Source organism: Acipenser ruthenus, chromosome 3 (genome assembly GCF_902713425.1).
Source record: "Acipenser ruthenus chromosome 3, fAciRut3.2 maternal haplotype, whole genome shotgun sequence".
Taxonomy (NCBI): domain Eukaryota; kingdom Metazoa; phylum Chordata; class Actinopteri; order Acipenseriformes; family Acipenseridae; genus Acipenser; species Acipenser ruthenus.
The window spans coordinates 80,120,329-80,139,640 of NC_081191.1; the positions used below are offsets into that span (position 1 = coordinate 80,120,329).

Below are 19,312 nucleotides of genomic sequence, written 5' to 3' on the forward strand. Positions count from 1 at the left end.
AAGAAGACTCATGACATTAGTTGATACTTAAATTGAGAGACGCAATTACCTTACACAGTATACAAATTAAAACGGTGTGCTGCTTTTTAATGTGAAAGCAAGTCAACAAAGTTTAAAAAAATATATTTACGATATATTAATACATTGGGCTGCAGTCAGACGATAAATGGGTTGCGTGTCTCTGTTGCAGTTCTCCCATCTAATCACATAGGTTTTCCTATGAAATGCAAAGGTTACAAACAAAACTTGATCAGTAAAAGTATGTTGACAACAAAGCCAACGAAATCGAAAGGTACATTTCAACAAACAAGGCTTGTAGAATTTTAGAACATCCATCAGTAAATGTAATGAGATCTAATGCTGGCAAAATATTTAAATAATTTTGTATCTAATAAAAACAAATGTATTTTGTGTGACATGTATTTTACAAAAAGTTTAAGTAAATAATACATAGAATAAAAAAGGTGGTATGTGATATAGCGACTTGCACAAATTATGGGAAAAAGACAATGATGGAGAAGAAGCCACAAAGAAGTCATATCTCAGATTACAGGAGCCAGTTGTGCTATTTTATTCAGGAAGAAAGAAACAAACTTTACAGTGGGCTTCTGGCCCTATAAAGAAAGCAACAACAAAAACCCTCTTGGAGAAATAAACTAGACTTTTATATTTTCCTCTTGTTGACCCTGTTCTACTTACTGTACAAACGTTTCCCGCAATTTGTCAAGGCCAGGCACAGGCGATTGGCAGAGCTAACAATTATACCTGAATCATACCTGTGATTAGAGCTGCCAAACTTTCCACCTGCCCTTAACCAAGATGGCCCTGAAGCCAGAATTTCTACAGTGCCTTCATATACCCCAGGGTCCTAAAGCCCTTATTTTACTGCATGGCCAGTAAGCTCCCATCACAGGGTATAAATCGCATTTTCTGCGAGTGCAAAAGCAACTCAGTTGTTCAGATATTTGCTACGATAGCACACTGTGGTAAAGTGGTGAGTGAATACAGGTGCGTGCAGTGCAGAGTGGATACAAAACAGACAATGATTTCCAGGTGCAAGGGTGTTTATTGATTTAATTAACAATGTCCAGAGCCTTATGGCAAACACCTGTAAATAATAATGATAGAGTGATACAGCGGTATTTGTAAATCCCCGGGTTTGACCCGCAACCAAAAAGTCCAGTTTTACACACCAACACTAAACACAAAACACAAACACAGTTCTCAGTGATAGTGAATAAGTGCAAGTGGTGTAATACAGTTCTCCATGAAATGCAGGGGTGAAAGTGATGTCTGGGTTTATGCTGGCTTCTGCTACAGGTCCGGATCGTGCAACTGGTAGTCTATTTAAAAACATTCAACAGTTAACAGACACTAATAAACACAAGACAAAACTCACGGTTCATGATACTGCAACACAGACTCCTTGTAGGTTTGAAACATTAACCATTTACCAAGGAACAGATCACTATGACCCCTATTTATACCCTCGCTCATGACCCCTAGGTTAACGAGCGCATCCGCTCCTCCAATCCTCAGATGCCACGCCGTTTCCCGTCCGAGTCATTGAGTTTGGATACCGTAGCTCCGCCCCCTTCCTAAATGACCGACTTCCACCTACCCTAAGGAATAAATTGTCATGCCATTTAGTTAAGGGTACTCTGTTCCTTTTATACAATGCCCTCACAGGTCGGGAGGGAGATTTAACACCAAGAATCATTCGATCTCTGTCACACACACACACATAGCAAGATGTAGGCACAGTTTTCTCGGAGGAATGAAACTCCACCACAATGACCTTCAAATGAGCTGTCGTGGGAGTTGCTGTGATGAAGAAATACCAAGAAAGATATGAATGCTGCACAAACTCTGCCAGACATGTAGCATGTGGAAAACGGGTTTCTTAAATAGCTAAAGACACATTTAATTTAATTTTTTTTTTTTTAAACTTACACTTTTTATCAATACAGAATAATGTCAGAACATTTTGTTAAAAAAGTCGGAGATACAGAAACTGTCTTCAGATAAAATCCAAGGTAGATTTAAGGATTTATACTTGCACGGGAGACTGCTGTCACCAGTTACGTAGAACTGTGCATTAATTAGAAAACTGGATTCGTCAGTCACCGAATCCACAGTAGTGAATGGTTTGTTCTCTCTAATCATTGTTTATCCTTTGCAGGACACCCTAATGCTCACAATTCTTATAGTCTGAAATAACTCAGCATAAAGAGTAGCGTAAAATGTTAATAGTCATCCTGTATGTTGTATTTGACATTTTAATGTTTATCTTAAAGAGGATAATCCTGAACATATAAAACATCCATATATTTTCATAAACACTGTCAATTGTTTCAATACAGTAAGATCTTGTGTAAATGTCATTTTAAAAGTAGAGATGTGTTCTTATCTTTAAGCTTGTCGTAAAAGGAAAGTGTTCCATAACTGCTGATAATGGCTATTATTTACCTTTATATATGGGCATGTTTTTTTTTCATTCAAATACAAGATGACCTTGGGAAAGTCACCAGCAGGAAATATAGAAATGAGCTGCTTCTTTAACTCACCTGCTAGACCTAGTTTTAGGGCCAGACGGTCGGCACCAGAGACCCCCTATCCAGGGTTGCAGTGGATGCACTACATATGGAGGCAGGGTGGGTGTATCTATGTTCCGGAAAGTTTTCCCTCTTAAGTAAAAAGAAGTAATGCCTATTTGAAAGGTACTTCACACTGTCTAGTATTTCTGGTTCCATTATCTGCCCTCTCTCATTTCCATTGTGTAAATATATTAAACAAGGACAGGTAGTAGATTTAAAACAGGTTGGTAAAAATCTTCTTCCCACCTGATTTAACTTAAAAGATTTGTTTTCTTGACAAATATATAATAACAGAGTTACCGGTAACTTTTTAAATAACTCTTGGTCTTCCCAAAGGGAAACTTACATTGAACAATAAATACTGCATATTTACAGTCTTTTTTTTTTTCAAAAAAAAAAAAGACTGTCCTCCGAAGCGTGTGCCATCAGCCGACCGTTTTTTTTTCACACTGCAGACTCATCGTGCAGACACCTCAGAGCTACAGCTTCGGAGGACAATGTAGCTCTCGGCAGCTTACAGGCAAGCCCGCAGGCGCCCGGCCAGACTGCAGGAGTCGCTCCCCCCCCCCGGCTAATTGTGTGCAGCCCCCTGGGAGCTCCCGTCCACAGTCGGCAGTGGAATAGCCTGGACTCGATCCGGCAAGATATACAGCCCTACGTAGGAGATATAAAGTCCTAAGTAGCAGATATAAAGCCAGAAACAGGCCCCTCTGCCTCCCACGCCACCTAGAATGGCGGACTACACACCCTGCTCGCAGGCCTGGGGGACCAAGGTTGGTGCCTTGCCTGTGGAGAGTTCGGGCACCCGATGGAGTGCTGCCCTCTTCAGGGTGAAGAGGAGTTGAGACCAGCCTGAAAAATAGGAGGAGTGGTGGCCATTCCTGGAGGCGAGCAGAGGGAGAAGCCCCACTCTCTAGTGCCATAGAGAGAAGCTCTGCTGTCTCCAGTGCCGGAGGGAGAAGCCCTAGTGTGTCCAATGCCGGAGGGAGAAGCCCTGGTGTGTCCAGTGCCGGAGGGAGAAGCCCTGGTGTGTCCAGTGCCGGAGGGAGAAGCCCTGGTGTGTCCAGTGCCGGAGGGAGAAGCCCTGGTGTGTCCAGTGCCGGAGGGAGAAGCCCTGGTGTGTCCAGTGCCGGAGGGAGAAGCCCTGGTGTGTCCAGTGCCGGAGGGAGAAGCCCTGGTGTGTCCAGTGCCGGAGGGAGAAGCCCTGGTGTCTCCAGTGCCGGAGGGAGAAGCCTTGGTGTGTCCATTGCCGGAGGGAGAAGCTGCGCTGTTTCCAGTATCAGAAGGGCAACTGCCAGGCCAACCTCAGGCCACCTCCTGCTGGGGAGCATGGCGAAAGCAAGCCGCACTTCCGGAGGGTCCAGCATCGGTCCTGCCGGAGTGCCCTGCGCCATGGCTAGTGCTGCCCCTGCCAGAATTCCTCCTGCAGAGGCTGCCTCCACCCCCGCTGGAGGGCCCAGCGCTGCCGCCACCGCCTGCTTCTTTGTTCTTCTGTTATTTGTTTTTGTTCTGTTTGTAAATAAACTTGCGCAATAGTGCTTTCATTGCTTATTCCTGACTGAGTCTCCTTTCTGATGCTGTCCTGCTACATTCTGGTAGTTTAACAAACAGTCTATATTTGTTCATGACAAAAGTATTGGCACCTTTAAATTAAAAAGTCTATAAAATGTAATAGAACTAATTTAATAATATATTCATTGATTGAAACCTATTACACATTAATTAAGCTGCTTTATAAAGTCAGTAGCCAGAAAAAGAGGTACTTATTTCCAAAATCTGTTGACCGTTTTGGCAACACAGCAGATGAGATGGTCAAGACAAAGACAGTTGGATTCATGTTTGAGAAAAGCACTCTAAGCAAACTGCAACAAAGGAAAGGGCTACAGAACAGTATCAAAGAAATATGGAATACCAAAATCCAGAATCAGAGCAATAATCAAGAAGTAACACAGAACAAATTCAACTGAAATGCTTGAAAGAAGCGGACATTCAAAAAAAAAGAATGGGTACAGTGGGTAGGAGAATCGTCCGAGTAACAACAACAAAAAAAAAAATCTAAGATTACTGGCAAGGACTTAATAGTGCACGAAAGAACTTTACAAAGGCACCTGAACACAAAGAGTTGTATGCACGTAGACCTTGCTGCAAACCACTTTTAAAGAAAATGCATAAAACAAACCATCTACAATTTGCCAAGAAATATGAACAGGAATCTGGAGCTTTCTTAAACATAATTCAGGGTCTGGAGACATTCATGTGATTGAATATTGAGTGAATGCAGCCATGTGTCAAAACATTCTACAAAGAACAATGATACCATCTACTTGTAGGCTGATTGGCAGACAACACGACAACAACCCAAAGCACATGGCTACCTTAACTCTGGAATTCCTAAAAAAATAAAATAAGAAATGCTTTGGACTGATCTGAAACAAGCTGTAGTACTGTGTATCCATTGTAAACTGACGGAAATATGCAAGGCTAAACAAGCCCAGATTTCACCAACAAGATGTAACATACTCGTTAGGAATTATCGTAAGCATCTGAAAGCTGTAATAAAAGCAAAAGAGGGCACCCAAAATACTATAGCATGGGTGCCAACCCTTTTGCCAGGAATGAATACTTTAAATTAAATGAGTTTGTTTGTTTGTTTGTTTGTGGTAAAGGTTATTTGTTAAATTGCTAGATATTGTGTATTTAGCTTTTTGTTTTATTAAAAAGTGGTTACATTGCACTAAATAATTGCCTAAGCTGTTACCTTGAATTGTGGTATAATAAAAGTAGGGTTCCAATACTACCACCAAAATGTATTAAAATGCACTGGCATAGCTATACAATTCCATGTCCCAAAACCACACAGAAAAACAAAAATGCAGTATGTGGCAGTGTAAATAGGAGTGTAGTTTTTATCCCTTAGTGATAAAAACAAAAACAAAAAACAAACAAACAAAACAAAAAACAATTAGCAAACGAGAACGATTTCAGGAGGAAAACATCTTAATTGTTAGTTTGCCTTTGAGAAATGAGTTATGTTTTTGTAGTATTCAGATACTTCACATGTATTTTATACGTGTTTTATTTCAGTGTTGCCCAATGATTCCAAATGGACTCATGTATCAATTTTGAAAGAAAATATGCAGTTGCAACTTATTATTATTATTATTTTTAATTTGCAATGTTTATTATATTGATTACATGTCATTTTGTGAATTACTTACTTTTCTGAGATTTAGAAATAAATGTGGGCATTGATTAGTGGTATACACTATATAACGCCACGCCGACAGGTGGCGCCGCTTTGTTGAAAGGCTAAAGAATGTTGCGTGGCTTTATAAAAGGGCCCTCTTTGAACGCAGCTTTCCTTCCTAAGCTTGTCGTTGTAGGAGGGAGTTGCTGCAGAGTAATTTCCCGGACTGGTAGAGCACGGCAGTAGTGCAGACGTGTTCTTCTGAATGCAGTCGTAGGTTTTCCAGTAACGCACGTAGAAAGACCTGTCTTTGTAGTCAACATCTGTGAACATGGGAATCCGCAAGAAAACTAACAAAAGTCCTCCGGTCTTTAGCCACGAGTTTATCATCCAGAACCATGCAGATATTGTTTCCTGTGTTGCTATGGTGTTTCTTCTTGGGCTGATGTTTGAGGTATGGCAATTAATTTGATTTAATTCAGTGTTGCATAGTTTCATTTTCGTCCTCCGTGGTAAATCGAAAGCGAGCATTAAAGGACTGTAGTTACGTATACACAATAGGAACCGGGCAGGATGCCTACTTCATTTTTTTTGCAAATTAAACAAACCCAGTAACGAACTAAAAACAAAACAAAAAAGTTTTAAATATACATAATTATTCTTGTTTTGCTTTACAACTATTACCTTTCTGTAACTTTGAAACCGTTTGAAATAATTGAGAACGTTTTTAGTTAGGTTTTATTATTGTAAATGTAACGCACAACGAAAATAGTACTGCTGTACTACAACTACTAGCATATCTGCTAGGCGAGATCCCCAGTAAACTACAAATCTCCGTGCATAGCGTAATACAATTGAATATAAAGTAGCCATATGGAATTTTGTAACTACTGCACTGCTGGTAAAATACATATCAATGGAGATTTTGAAAGTGTTAATGTTTGAAAGATGTTCATGTATTGCGCTGTAAGCTAGATACCTTCATTTTCACTGAGTGATACGTGGCATTCACTCGGTGGGAGGTTGTCACCCAGTCTGTTTAATAAAGTATAATTGAAGGAAGCTTGCTGTAAACTCTTCTAACTAGTATCTGCAGAGTTAAAAAAAATATTGCGTCTGCAAGGCATACAAGCTATCGGGATATAGCGTCAAAGATTAAGTCATTCTACTGTGGTTAATGGTGCATGTTGGGAGTTGCAGTCATCCTCTAAAGTTTTCTTCGCCGAGGTTAACGTTTGTACTACAGCTCCCAGAGCACCACTACCTTTCATAGCAATCGAGCAAATGGAGCGAGTACATATTGGGTGAGTTAAGTGAACCGCTCAGAGCAGCACAGTTAAAGAACCAATTTAACAGCATGCTTAGTTCCGCTCCCCCTAAACAGCTCAAACTGAGCGCTGCAGAGCAGTGATCAGCGAGCGGAAAAATGATCGCTCACTGTCACAGCCGCTCAGTTACTTAACGCACCCACTGTATTCACTTCTATTTCGATACAGATTTAGGTGACGTGTACTGTTTGGTTTTAATGTGGCATGTTAAAGAATTAGTCTTATTAATTGTGTTTTTTGTGTATTTGATGGGAAAACGCGGTATCTGGAATAATCTATTTAGATTACACATAGGAGGGAGGGGAGATGAATATCCAAGTTGTACCGTTCACAAATATGGATAATCTGACACGGCAAACTTTTAATAAATATGGAGTTGTAACTTGATTTTAATAACGTACAAGATTAGGTCGCAACATGTGGAGCCTGTGTTTGTATAACTGTCCAATAGTCGTTGCACAGCAATGTCATTTTCTTAATGTACTGAATTGAAGATTCTCTTTTCAGGTTACAGCGAAGGTTGCTGTGTTTTTCGTCACTGTCCAGTATAATGTCACCATCACAACCAACGGTAAGTTTTGATTTTATTCTGAAATGCTTTACTTTCCATTTGAGCAATATTTACTTTGACTTGTCCAAATATACAGTATCAAACGGTTCTTCCTGTGAAGAGTAATAAAATGCCTTCCTGAACTACAATTGTGATTTGATATTGGTTCACTTTGCCCAAGCGAGCTGTGAATCGCTACAAGCTGTTAAACAACTTATGTTTGATATGCAGTATGACAGGAATCAAAATTACTTCACTCAGATTGACTACTTGGATCAAGCCATATCCATTCTGCAATAGTGAGTTTAGTGAAAAATCTGTACACTTAATCAAATACAGATCTACATTTTGTACTAAACACTTATTGATATGAAAGGAATATGCACATTGCCATAAATTCAGTATGTTTATGCATAGATTGCACACCTTACACCAAGTATACAGCTGGCATGGAAATGGAATAATCTAATTTTATTTTTTTATAGAGGGACCAGATGAAACATCCATCAATTTTTTCCGTCATGGGTTGAAAGACTTGGCCACGGTTTTCTTTTACATGCTTGTAGCAATTATCATGCATGCCATCATCCAGGAATATGTGCTAGATGTAAGTATAGAAAATTCTGCAGTTTTGACATTCAGTATTGATTAAATGTGACCATATGCTGTAGCTACTTAACCACATGAAACTGAAGGTTATGTAAATTTCATAGCCACCACTGTGGGTGTACTGTTTGGATGTCCAGGGAATGCTCTGTCCACTTTAATAGTTTCATGATAGTAACATTGGCTGTAAAGAATATTTAGTTAACTATTTCTTGTGTTTTTGATAGAAAATTAACAGGCGGATGCATTTTTCCAAAACTAAACACAGCAAGTTTAATGAGTCTGGACAACTCAGTGCCTTCTACTTGTGTTCTTGTGTCTGGGGAACAAGCATACTTGTCCAAGTAAGTACTTTTATTTATTTTATTCATTACCAGTGATTAAAAAATAGATGCCTAGGGAGCTGTAGCCCAGCTGCAACACTTACTAAAATGACAAACCAACCAATGTTTTAGGGATGTTTTATTTTGAAATGTATTCAAGTTTTAATTATAAAACTGGTCACAGTAGTTAGTATATTGTGTTGCTAATGAATTTGTAAAGTTCGGTCAGTCTTGCTTGCAAGGGGGATTTCATTCATAATGTAAGTAGTCACTAGCAGCATACTATACATTATGGCCCAGACTACTACAGGTATCATTGCATATAAACTCAGTCTTTTCATTTAAAGTAGGAGGCTTGTAATCCTAGCAGAGGGGTATGGGGGTCCTCCCCCAGCACGGACGCAGGTGGAAGCGCCCCCCCATCGAAAATGAATTTCCGGGTTTTGCAGGGGTCTAAAACTGCATGTGCCTTAATAGGGACCCAAAATTCAAAAAGTGTAACTTTGTTAATTTTTTGTTTTTATTTTGGGTGTTGAGATTTAAAGAGCAAGCAAGTTACTTGTATGTTACTTGTATGTGTATGAAATGTAATTACAAAATTGATATTAGAATTAAAACCACAAACTTGTCTCGGCACACGTAAATTTCAAAGTAAAGTCCACATTTGAGCGAGCTCCGTTTTTGGTTTTGCAGTAATTTATTATACACAGAAAAAAGTGATGAAAGAAAGGCCGAACCAGACACCAATGAAACAGAAATTATATTTGATGCACAAAAAACAATGTCGCATTATATTGATGGGGGAAGAAACATGGAAACTACTTCAAATGGAAAAGAGTAATGTTGAAATGGAAAATCACTTGATATTTCTTCATTTTATTAATACATAGCACAAACCGACATACCACTTTAGCTTCCCTTTTTGGCTGGTGGTTGCAGTCTGCCACAAAACACTGCAATACACAGACTACCAGCTTTAATTTGTATTAAAGTACAACTACTTACTGTAGAAATCACATTGATGTTTATGTAGTGTCCTGGACAAGGGTAAAAGCTATTAACGTAGATTGTATATTTAAGACTTTCAAGACTTTCAATGTAATACTGTTGTAGCTCAATTTTGCCAGAACGTGTTGCCACGAGAGGCACTCAGATTGATTAACCAACTATACAGCTGTTGAGTGCGTAGGAGTAAAGTTTCAAACTGAAAGCAAACGCTGAGTTAACCCATTCATTTAATGCCCAAATTTTTATACTGTGTATCTGTTTGCACCATGCCTTTTAGCACCATGCCTTTTAGCACCCTAAAGGTCTGGACACCAGCGCTTCACTTTGCTTTTTTATTATTTATTTTTTATTTTTATTTGATGCACAGCAAGTGCCACACCAGCGTGTCTTTACTCAAGCATCAATTCCCTTTCCCGGGTAAAAAAAAAAAAAAGTACTTTATAGCATTACATTTAGCGCGAATGTACCCTCCCCCGACTGTTGCTCTTGCCTAATATACAAAGAAAATATGGCTGTTTTGGGAACACATGGAAAGTGTGACAACAGAAGAGGAGGTTCGAGGTAGAAGATTCTTACTGTACATGAGTTTGAACATACATTTCCATTAGACTTGAACTTTTTAAAGGGAATTTAGATAGTCTTCTAAAAATAACTAACTTGTCTTTCGTCATCTTAAGTACTGTACCTGGTTAAACAGATCGATAATGACTATGTGTATGCAAATTTGTACATGCGTGTTTTGTGTGGGTGTACTTTTTTATCTGCATTTTGATTGTAAACAGTCAATATTACTTGACCACAGTTTTACGGCAACTGATTATGCAGCAAAAGATCTGACTGGTACATCTTGTAGCTCATATATAAGCGACATATAAAACAAAGCAAAAATAAAATGTATTTCAATAATTGTTCAATGTGAATATAGTTTCCTGAATTGTATGTGCTAGTGTTCAGATCGATCTAAGTCAATGCGTGACGTTTAACAATGCTATAACATACTCTCTGTATTTTGTACACTTTAAATAAAAAAAGAATTTCTTGGATAGAAAACGTAGGTTTTAAAAGTTATAAAATTTCATAACTGCTGTACAGTTACTTACAGGTACAGTGATTGTACAGTTCAGCTTTCATCACCAACATCGTTTGTAAGCTCGAAACTGATTGGTCCATTCACGGTGTCCATAGAAATATAACCCTGGAAACGAAATGCCCTCAGAAGGAATGTTTTATTATAGCAATAATAAGAATTTTGGAAATTGCAAAAAAAACAGGCTAAAAATAAAATTCAGCAGAAGAGTAAGGGGACCCATGACGTTGTGAATGTGATCAAGAGCAATGAGAATTGATTTTTAAAGCCTTGGTTGGCACTTCTTTCAGAAGACAAACATATGTTCCTGGTATCAATATAAAGTAGTGTTTGTTTATACTGTTTTGTTTTTAAGCTCAAGAATTACTTGGTATATTCCAAGTACTTCATATATAGTTCTTGTATTTGTAGTAATGGTATTCCCTTTATCTACAGGAACATTTTCTGTCAAATCCTGCAAGTTTATGGGAAGGCTATCCTCATACCTTGATGTTGTAAGTCAGTTATTCATAACATTTGTATTGCAGTAATAAACAGGTAACAAATACTGAACATTGATTCACAAACCTGGAATAAAAACTGAATTGCTCCCTTGCCCCCAGAGTGCCCCCCCCCCCCCCCCAAATGTGGGCTTAAAGCATGCTCTGGGTTTAATGCAAGGGAAGTTTTACATTGCCACTGCTAGGGCTATCCCTTCCATGTGGATAAAGTGGTCTCCAACGCAACCAATACTGCATCTTTTCAGGAGAAGTTTTATAATAAAGCTAACTTTCTTTTGTTAATTTTAAATTGTTATATAAATTGAACCTCTGAACTCCTTGCAACAAGTATGTCAGTAACATGCCCCCTGCTACAGCTGTAAATTCAGAATTCAAGCTAGAAGTATAACTCGTTTAATTGAAACAGACCAACTAGTTGGACAATAAGCGGCTCTGCCAATAGCACTTTATTACTGCACTGTTTATATAAACCTTCCTTTTTCTTCAGATTCCAGATGAAGTTTTTCTATATCTGTCAGATGGGATATTGGTTACATGCTTTACCAGAGCTCTATTTCCAGAAAACCAAAAAAGTGAGTATACATAATTTTCTAACCATACACTGGCCAAGGTATTCACTAACTGGCACGCATACCCAAGCTGTTAACCCAGCTCAACAGGCACTGTCACTTAAACAGTTTACAGTTGTGGTTTAAGAGAATGTTATTCTGAGATGTTTAGCCTATACTGTGCTTTATATTGAAGTACTGTATTGTAAACAAACTTCTTAATATAGGGCTTAATATAATTTGTTCACTGAAGCTACACACCCACATTACATTAGACTTGTGGTGATGCAATATTACTTAAGACTGAGAAGCTTCTGTACTTGGCATTTAAACTGTGCTCGCACAGTTCTGTAGAGTTTGATTACACACCGTATGGTTTAGTGTTGGAGTGCAGTGTGAACAATAAAGTTCACTTTGGCAAAAAAACGAATTGAGTCCACCTGAAGATGTGGTCTCGGTTAGTTTGGCTATTTGTATTCTAGCTGCCATTAGCATTTCTTCTGTGACATCTTAACTTTACCTACCTATCTTTACCAGGAAGATATTCTACGGCAGCTTGTTTACATTAGCCTCTACCTTGTCCAGATTGGAGGAGCTTATCTTTTAAAGTAAGTATACCAAACAGGGGGGGGGGCATTATACTTTCCAGAGGGGAATTGCAGCTTTATATTTGAGAGGGGAATTGCAGCATGCCATGTATGTAACTTATGTATGTAACTTGACTTTGTTTTACAGCCTGACCCGCCTGGGATTGGTCTTATTGGTGCTACATTACTTTGTAGAGCTTGTTTTCCATGTTTCTCGTCTCATCTACTTCAGCAATGAGAACAATCAGGCAGGGTAAGTTTTATGTTCATTTGATACAATATTGGTTTAAAAATAATACATGAATTGCAAGGGGTTGAGTGCCATACCCCCCCCCCCTGCCCTGCAGACTGTCCAGCTATTGCATGTGTTGCTTACTGCAAAATAAAAAGGCTTCTGATACTTTTGTTACACATCACTTGCAATGTTGGGCTCTTTTCTGATTCTTAAAAATCACGGCGGTACAGTGCTTAATACTAATGACTCAAGGCTACAAAAGGGCAAACCTGTTTTCACAAACAAATAGCTACTTGTTTATACAGTACAGAATGTAGAGTAGAAACTGCTCTGGAATATTAGAATTTTGTAATGGTGCTACCCTGTTATAATGTGACCTGTTAGTGTGGAAATCGGTTATAACATGGTAAGGTCATGGCTCCCATTTCCCCCATAATGAAATTTCACTCGCAAACGTTGGTCGAACATTCCATATATACAGTAAGAAGCAAAAAACAAAAAATGAATCTTTCCCTGTTAAACTCGATGCAGTGGATAGAGTAAGAAAAGGTGAAACTGAAGCAGCAGTTTCAAAAGATATAAATGTTGCAGAATCTACATTTCGTGGATGGCTAAAAAGAAAAACAAAGATTTTCTTGGTAAGATTGACTCCAAAGAGGGCTGTGAAACACAAAAAGCAGTCTAATTCTGGACCCCGAACTGCATTATAACTGGGTATATGCAATCACATTTTGGACCAGTATAGTTAAATCTTTTACTTGCATTTTTTTAAATGTTTTAAACTCTCCAGACAAATTTATCTAGAAGACTGTAAATGAAAACACAAAGGAAAACAGTCTGTTCTGATCAGGTTCTAGGTTAAGAGCTTGCATTACATATTTGCAGTATAATCTAATGGTGGAGACTCACTTTATGCAGTGTCGTTTCACTATTCCTGTACTACTGACCCTGCTGATGCTGTATTTCATAAGTGTAACATGAAAAGGTAGTGTGCACATTAAAGTTTTCTTTTTTTTTTTTTCCTCTCCCAAGTACAGGTTGTGCCTTGTGGTGTTAAATGTGTTCTGCCATTCCTGTAACCATTTTATCTCTGTTCTTGCAGTTTCACTGTTTGGGCAATCCTGTTTGTCCTTGGCCGGCTGCTCACACTGTCTCTGTCTGTCCTTACTGTTGGTTTTGGCCTTGCTGGATCTGAACAGGGCCTGGATCTCGCTTCTGGAAATTTCAGCGTGCTGATTGTGAGGTATGTTTTCTTAGCATTGTAGAATTCCTACTCTTCTGAGGCATTGCACCTAAACTCCCTTTTGCTCAGTAGCTGTTGTGACGAATACTGAGACTAGTTGCTTTCCACATGTCCCATTTCTGTATGCTTATATTTTAAATAACTACCCTTGCATCCATTTGCTGTTTCCTGGATACTGGTTGTCATATGTTGAATGCAGCTGGTCCAGTTGTATTACACTTGTATCTAATGAAAGGTGGAAGTGCTGCATATGACACCAATAGTTCCTTGTGTGAGATTGATTTATTTTTTCTTTTAAATAAAGGATTACTGTGCTGGCGGTTATCTGTGTCACACAGGCCTTCATGATGTGGAAATTCATCAACTTCCAGTTGCGAAGGTGGAGAGAGCATGCTCAGGCACAGTCCATGAAAAAGAAACCGGTCCCAACAAAAAGCAAGTCGTCCAAAAAAGAAAATAAAGGTTGGTCATAAAGCAAACATCAGAATCTGTTTACTAATGGGATGACAAGTGTAGGCAAAGAAGGGCTATGTTAAAACAAATGAAAACAATCATTATATAAATTGTGGTTAACCATGGAAAGTGATGCTCTGCTTTATTGCAGTCCTTATTTTGGAGGTTTCAAAGTGCTGCTGTGTGTGTAAAAAAAAATTAAAAATGAATGTTCACCAAGAAAAAATTAAATGGCAGTGTATCCATTCCATGCTCCCTCCTGCAAGAGCTCTGATTTTTTTAAATGGGTGATGCATTTTGGAAACAGAAAATCTGCATTGTTGCAGGAGGGAGTGTGATCTGGATATACCATGATCCTTAGGGGTGAGTGGGTGTTTTTTATATTTTATTGAGAACTAGTAATGTTGCAAAATGTATTTTGGTTAATTTTCAACCTCATGAGGTGTGATTTCAGAAGTCAGCAGTATGTTTACAAATTAACCCTTTGCAGTCCATTTATTAAGTGCACATCAGGTCTAATTAATTTTCACACGTGCAGTTAATTTTAGACGCGCTGTTTAAAAGTATTTTTTTCCACAGTCAAACGGGTTTAAATGGCCCTGCATATCAACAAAGCACTCACTAGGCATCTCCAGCCCCGCCCCACCCTTTCGTTTGCTATCGCTTTCACCTATGTAAGAAATAAATAATAATAAAAATAAGTCGTACATACCTATCAATCATCTCCGGATCACTCGTTTTATCACCAAACTCCTCAATAATGCGATCAAAGTCATTATTTTATTACTATAACATCTGAAAAAAGCTCTGCAAATGTCTGTGATAGTCTCTGTGCGCTCACGCTCTCAGCCAGCTTGTTTACTATGCCGCCCCGTTATCTGATACCAGGGCCATATGTGTGACTATTCATGATACGCCTTTTTTTTTTTTTTCGACTTGTCTCTGCTCCTGTCGCTCCCACTCGGCAATTGAATGGTTTTTTTCAGCTTTTCCGGAGAAAAAACGACTAGAAACCCGTTTTTTGCTTTGCTATGTCGGACCCAGTCCGACAAAGGACCCGAGAGGAATAATTGCAATGTCGGACCCAGTCCGACAATGGACCGCAAAGGGTTAATGCTGTGATACGTGCAGCGCTAGTTTTTTGTAAACTCTGTTTTTTTGGGAAAAAAGTACCACCAGCTTTAAATCTAGTACAATTTATTTTGCATAGCACTTTTAGTAGTACCCTAATGGGAGCTTGGGGTTGTGACCACCTCCTTCGCGCTGGCCTCAAAGGCAGTTGTCTGCAGCAAAAATTATCCCATAGTTCTATTACAATAAAGCCTGAAGCAGAACCTTGAGAATAAAACTTGACTGTCTTGGGTTCCCCCCCTTTTTTACTCTCTCCTCCCCCCCCCCCCCCCTACCCCCCCTTCACCTGCTGTGGTTTTTATTTTGTTCAATCACAACAATGTTGTGCACAAGGTCTTTAGTGCACCCATAGAATCCAAATGTGTTTTACATATGAATAAAGACTCTTGAATAATGTATGCAGCACCCCCCTGAACTCTGGGGAATGGCATGTGTGGCCATTGGAGTGGGAAAGAAAGTCTTCTTAAACTGAGGGGATTGAGTCACAGCAGGAACTAGAATGTGAAATCTGGTGCACACCCCCATCAGTTTATACTTGTGTGTGCTCATGCTCTCTTGCTCTCTGTGTGGGCTTAATTGGTAAAAAACTAAATATGCATTTAACGTTACAGCAAATGGTGTGAATGGAGCAGTGACTTCCAATGCAGCAGACTCCCCACGAGCAAGAAAAGAGAAATCATCGTAACTTGCTGGCAACATATTCTTTCCCTACTATTTTCCATTCCAATTGTATCCATTCTATAGAGGAAAAACGAAGTCGAAACTTTGGACAACCTGTTCTGAATTTTACAATCCTTAACTCCATATTAAACTGAAAGCAGAGAACAAAAGTTAGGTTTGAAACTGATGTTCATATGTGCTGTATGAAAGTCCTGACTCGTCAAAAGAAAATGCTTAACATCAAAGCTTTTGTGCCATGCAAAAGCTGTTATTTGGATATTTAAAATTTCGTATGTGCCAAATCCATAAGTGGTTGCTGGGGAACATAGGTGTTAGTTATGTAGAAATTCTAGACCAAACCTATTCTGTCTTTAAAAAAAAAAAAAAAAAAAAAAAAGTTTATCAATGTATTCATAAGTATGAAAAATAACCTGTTTTTTCTGCAGCTAGAATGTGTTTTTTGGCCTTTTACTAAACATTTTCCCTGGGGAGGTTCATTAATTAATTTAACATCTAATGCTTCACCTCGTATTCATTGTATCATGAAGACCTTGATAAAGACTACTTGTTAAAGATCTTGCTGGGGACTAGCAAATTAACAATGTTCTGTTACTTCACTAGTAGTCAATGACAGTTGGGTATACTTTCTTAGGAAATCAACATACATGTTGGACTTAATGTTTATCGGTGTACTGTAACTGCAAAAACAGGTTATATACTTCTGTAAAATGTTGAGGAAGGGGTAAAAAGTCAGGTATCCAAAATCCTTGAAATCATTGTGTTATTAAAATGCCCAGTAATTCTTGTCTTTCTTTTAAGAGGGGGGGGGGAGAAACAATGCATCTTTCACAATTTTTTTTTCAATGATCAATCCTGCAACATATGATTTATCCTTGCTTTAACATTATTGTATCAAACTATTGCTTTAACAAGATATATTTTTGAATAAAAGATATTTTTATATTTATACAATTTTTGGAGACCACTATCTTTTTAAAGCTATATGCTTAATGGTGTTGGGGAAAGTTAATCTAAACCGTTAAATGTTAATCATGAGGGTTTTGCCATGTTTCATTAAGTTTTCTGTTGCCAAATTCTCATTACGCTTGTTGAACTGCAGTGCATTGGCCTAATTAACATATTGTAAAACCTGTAACCTTAACTTTCCAAGTTGTTTTGTATCCTGTTCTGTATGTCTTGTCTTTTTTTAAAGATGTTAAGGAAGAGCTTCAGTAATGGTATTCTGCCTGCGAGTGCATTGGTGATTGTGAGGAAAAACCATGAGCAACAGAACTATCTGGATATAGTTGTATTCTGTTCTGAAATGGGTGGCGTGGAAGGAGAATGCAATACATGTTAAAAATATAGATAAAAGGAAACTAAAGAATCAAACTCTTCAATGAGCTGTTCATTAAACTCCACGTGTGCACATACCTTTTGTTTTTATGCTTTTAGTTTGTGCCTCGTGTGTTATAATGTTCGAACATCTATCTGTGTAAGACGCAATAAAATAAAATTTAAAAAAGGACCATGTTTAAAAGCTGGATTTTTTTTTTGTTGATAACTCCTCTTGCAAAGCTTCAATTTCCATATCTAGAGAAAGTTGTGCAATTGAGATTAAACTTGCTGAAGGCAGTTTTCGCACAAGCTATGGAATGCATCATCAATCTGGAAAGAGAATCTCGGTCTGACTGTCGAGGTGTTACTCTTTTCTTGGATCCACATGCTTTTCCAATTGTTATAAAACTTGCAAACTACATTCATTATTAGCAAAGCTCATTCATAGTAGAATATGGGGGTAAACAGAGGCTGTGTGTTACATTAACATTTCTACATAAATCAAGAAAAACACTTACCCGGTTCTGAAAGTTGCTATGGACCGTCTTTAGCACAAGTTATGGAGTGTATTTAAATCTGTCTTAACTTGTTTTCTTTTCATTGTATATAACTGGTTAGCACTAAACCTGATTCTACAAGTCCCATTATTAAATGGTAAGTTGAATTCCCAGCTGAGGTTTGCAGAAGTACGGTCAAACATAAAACTAGAAAAGTAAGAAAGTAAATGTAACCAAGCACAATTTTGTTTTTGCTTTAAAAATTGCTCTCTGGATATCCTTGTTTTTCCTCCCAGTAACTAGATTTGTCATTATTAATAATGTGTTTATTAATCCCTTTCAAACAATGACTAAGTTAATTGAATCCTCTGTTTGCATATGTGGGAGATACAAAACATCCCACTCTTTTAAATTGGAAATGAATAGCTTTCCCTGACTTGATAGGACATTTGTTTACATAGGTGATCTGCCATTCCATTTGTATTTGATGGTGGTGGTGGGGTCAATTCTTTTGTGTAGTGCAAGCCCCTAGACCACTGAACAGGCCTTTTCTGTAAACCCACAAGACAAGTTGTAATCCAGAGAAAGAAAGACCAGTGACAAACAAGGAGGAAGAAATAAGCAACATGTAAACAAAACTACAGATTGTTGTAAGGATGTTATAGGAAAAAACCCAATTAATCTTTCAACATAAAAACCAAGGAGGGGGACTTCAGGGAAGGTAAAAAAAAGAAAAAAAGGGCCTTGTTCTGAGTATATCAAGCAAAGATAAGGGTAAGAATAATGGAGGAGGCACATGGAAGAACCTACTACAACTAGCAGCAATATTGTGTATAACTAAAAACTGCAAAAAGCTCCAGTGTAACGAAAGGTATATGTGTTGTGTGTGTTGTTACCTAACATGTTGGGGCATCCATGCAGGTACTAGTGAACTGTTCAGGAATATGGGCCATTTTATTAAGGATTTTATGTTAAATTGTAATAGGGGGAATACATTGGGAAGGGTCTGATATAATTATGATACAATTCACATTCATTCCACGAATTTCAAATAGTATATGGACAAAAGTGAATTACATATATGCAGCAGCAGTTTTTTTTTAGTCAGTACACTCCCAAGTCAAATCAGTGTCAAAACATACTTTATATATATATATTCTTCCAACAAAATAAAATGCATGATTTTAAAAATGTTCATGAATAGCATATATATATTTCTTAGCAGACACCCTTATCCAGGGCGACTTACAATTGTTACAAGATATCATTATTTTTACATACGATTATCCATTTATACAGTGGGTTTTTACTAGAGCAATCTAGGTAAAGTACCTTGCTCAAGGGTATAACAGCAGTGTTCCCCACCTGGGATTGAACCCACGACCCTCCGGTCAAGAGTCCAGAGACTTAACCACTACTCCACACTGCTGCCAC

General features: G+C 38.2%; 1 protein-coding gene across 1 annotated transcript; it reads left to right on the forward strand.

The window, feature by feature from the left end:
- Positions 1 to 5,951: 5,951 nt before the first annotated feature.
- Positions 5,952 to 17,571, forward strand: LOC117435429 (translocating chain-associated membrane protein 1-like). The gene is made up of 11 exons (XM_034058574.3): positions 5,952 to 6,238; positions 7,620 to 7,683; positions 8,148 to 8,269; positions 8,496 to 8,612; positions 11,122 to 11,180; positions 11,674 to 11,758; positions 12,272 to 12,342; positions 12,470 to 12,574; positions 13,659 to 13,799; positions 14,104 to 14,261; positions 15,995 to 17,571. Exons 1-11 carry the CDS (start codon positions 6,116 to 6,118, stop codon positions 16,066 to 16,068), a joined length of 1,119 nt encoding a protein of 372 aa, XP_033914465.2. The 5' UTR covers positions 5,952 to 6,115; the 3' UTR covers positions 16,069 to 17,571.
- Positions 17,572 to 19,312: the final 1,741 nt, after the last annotated feature.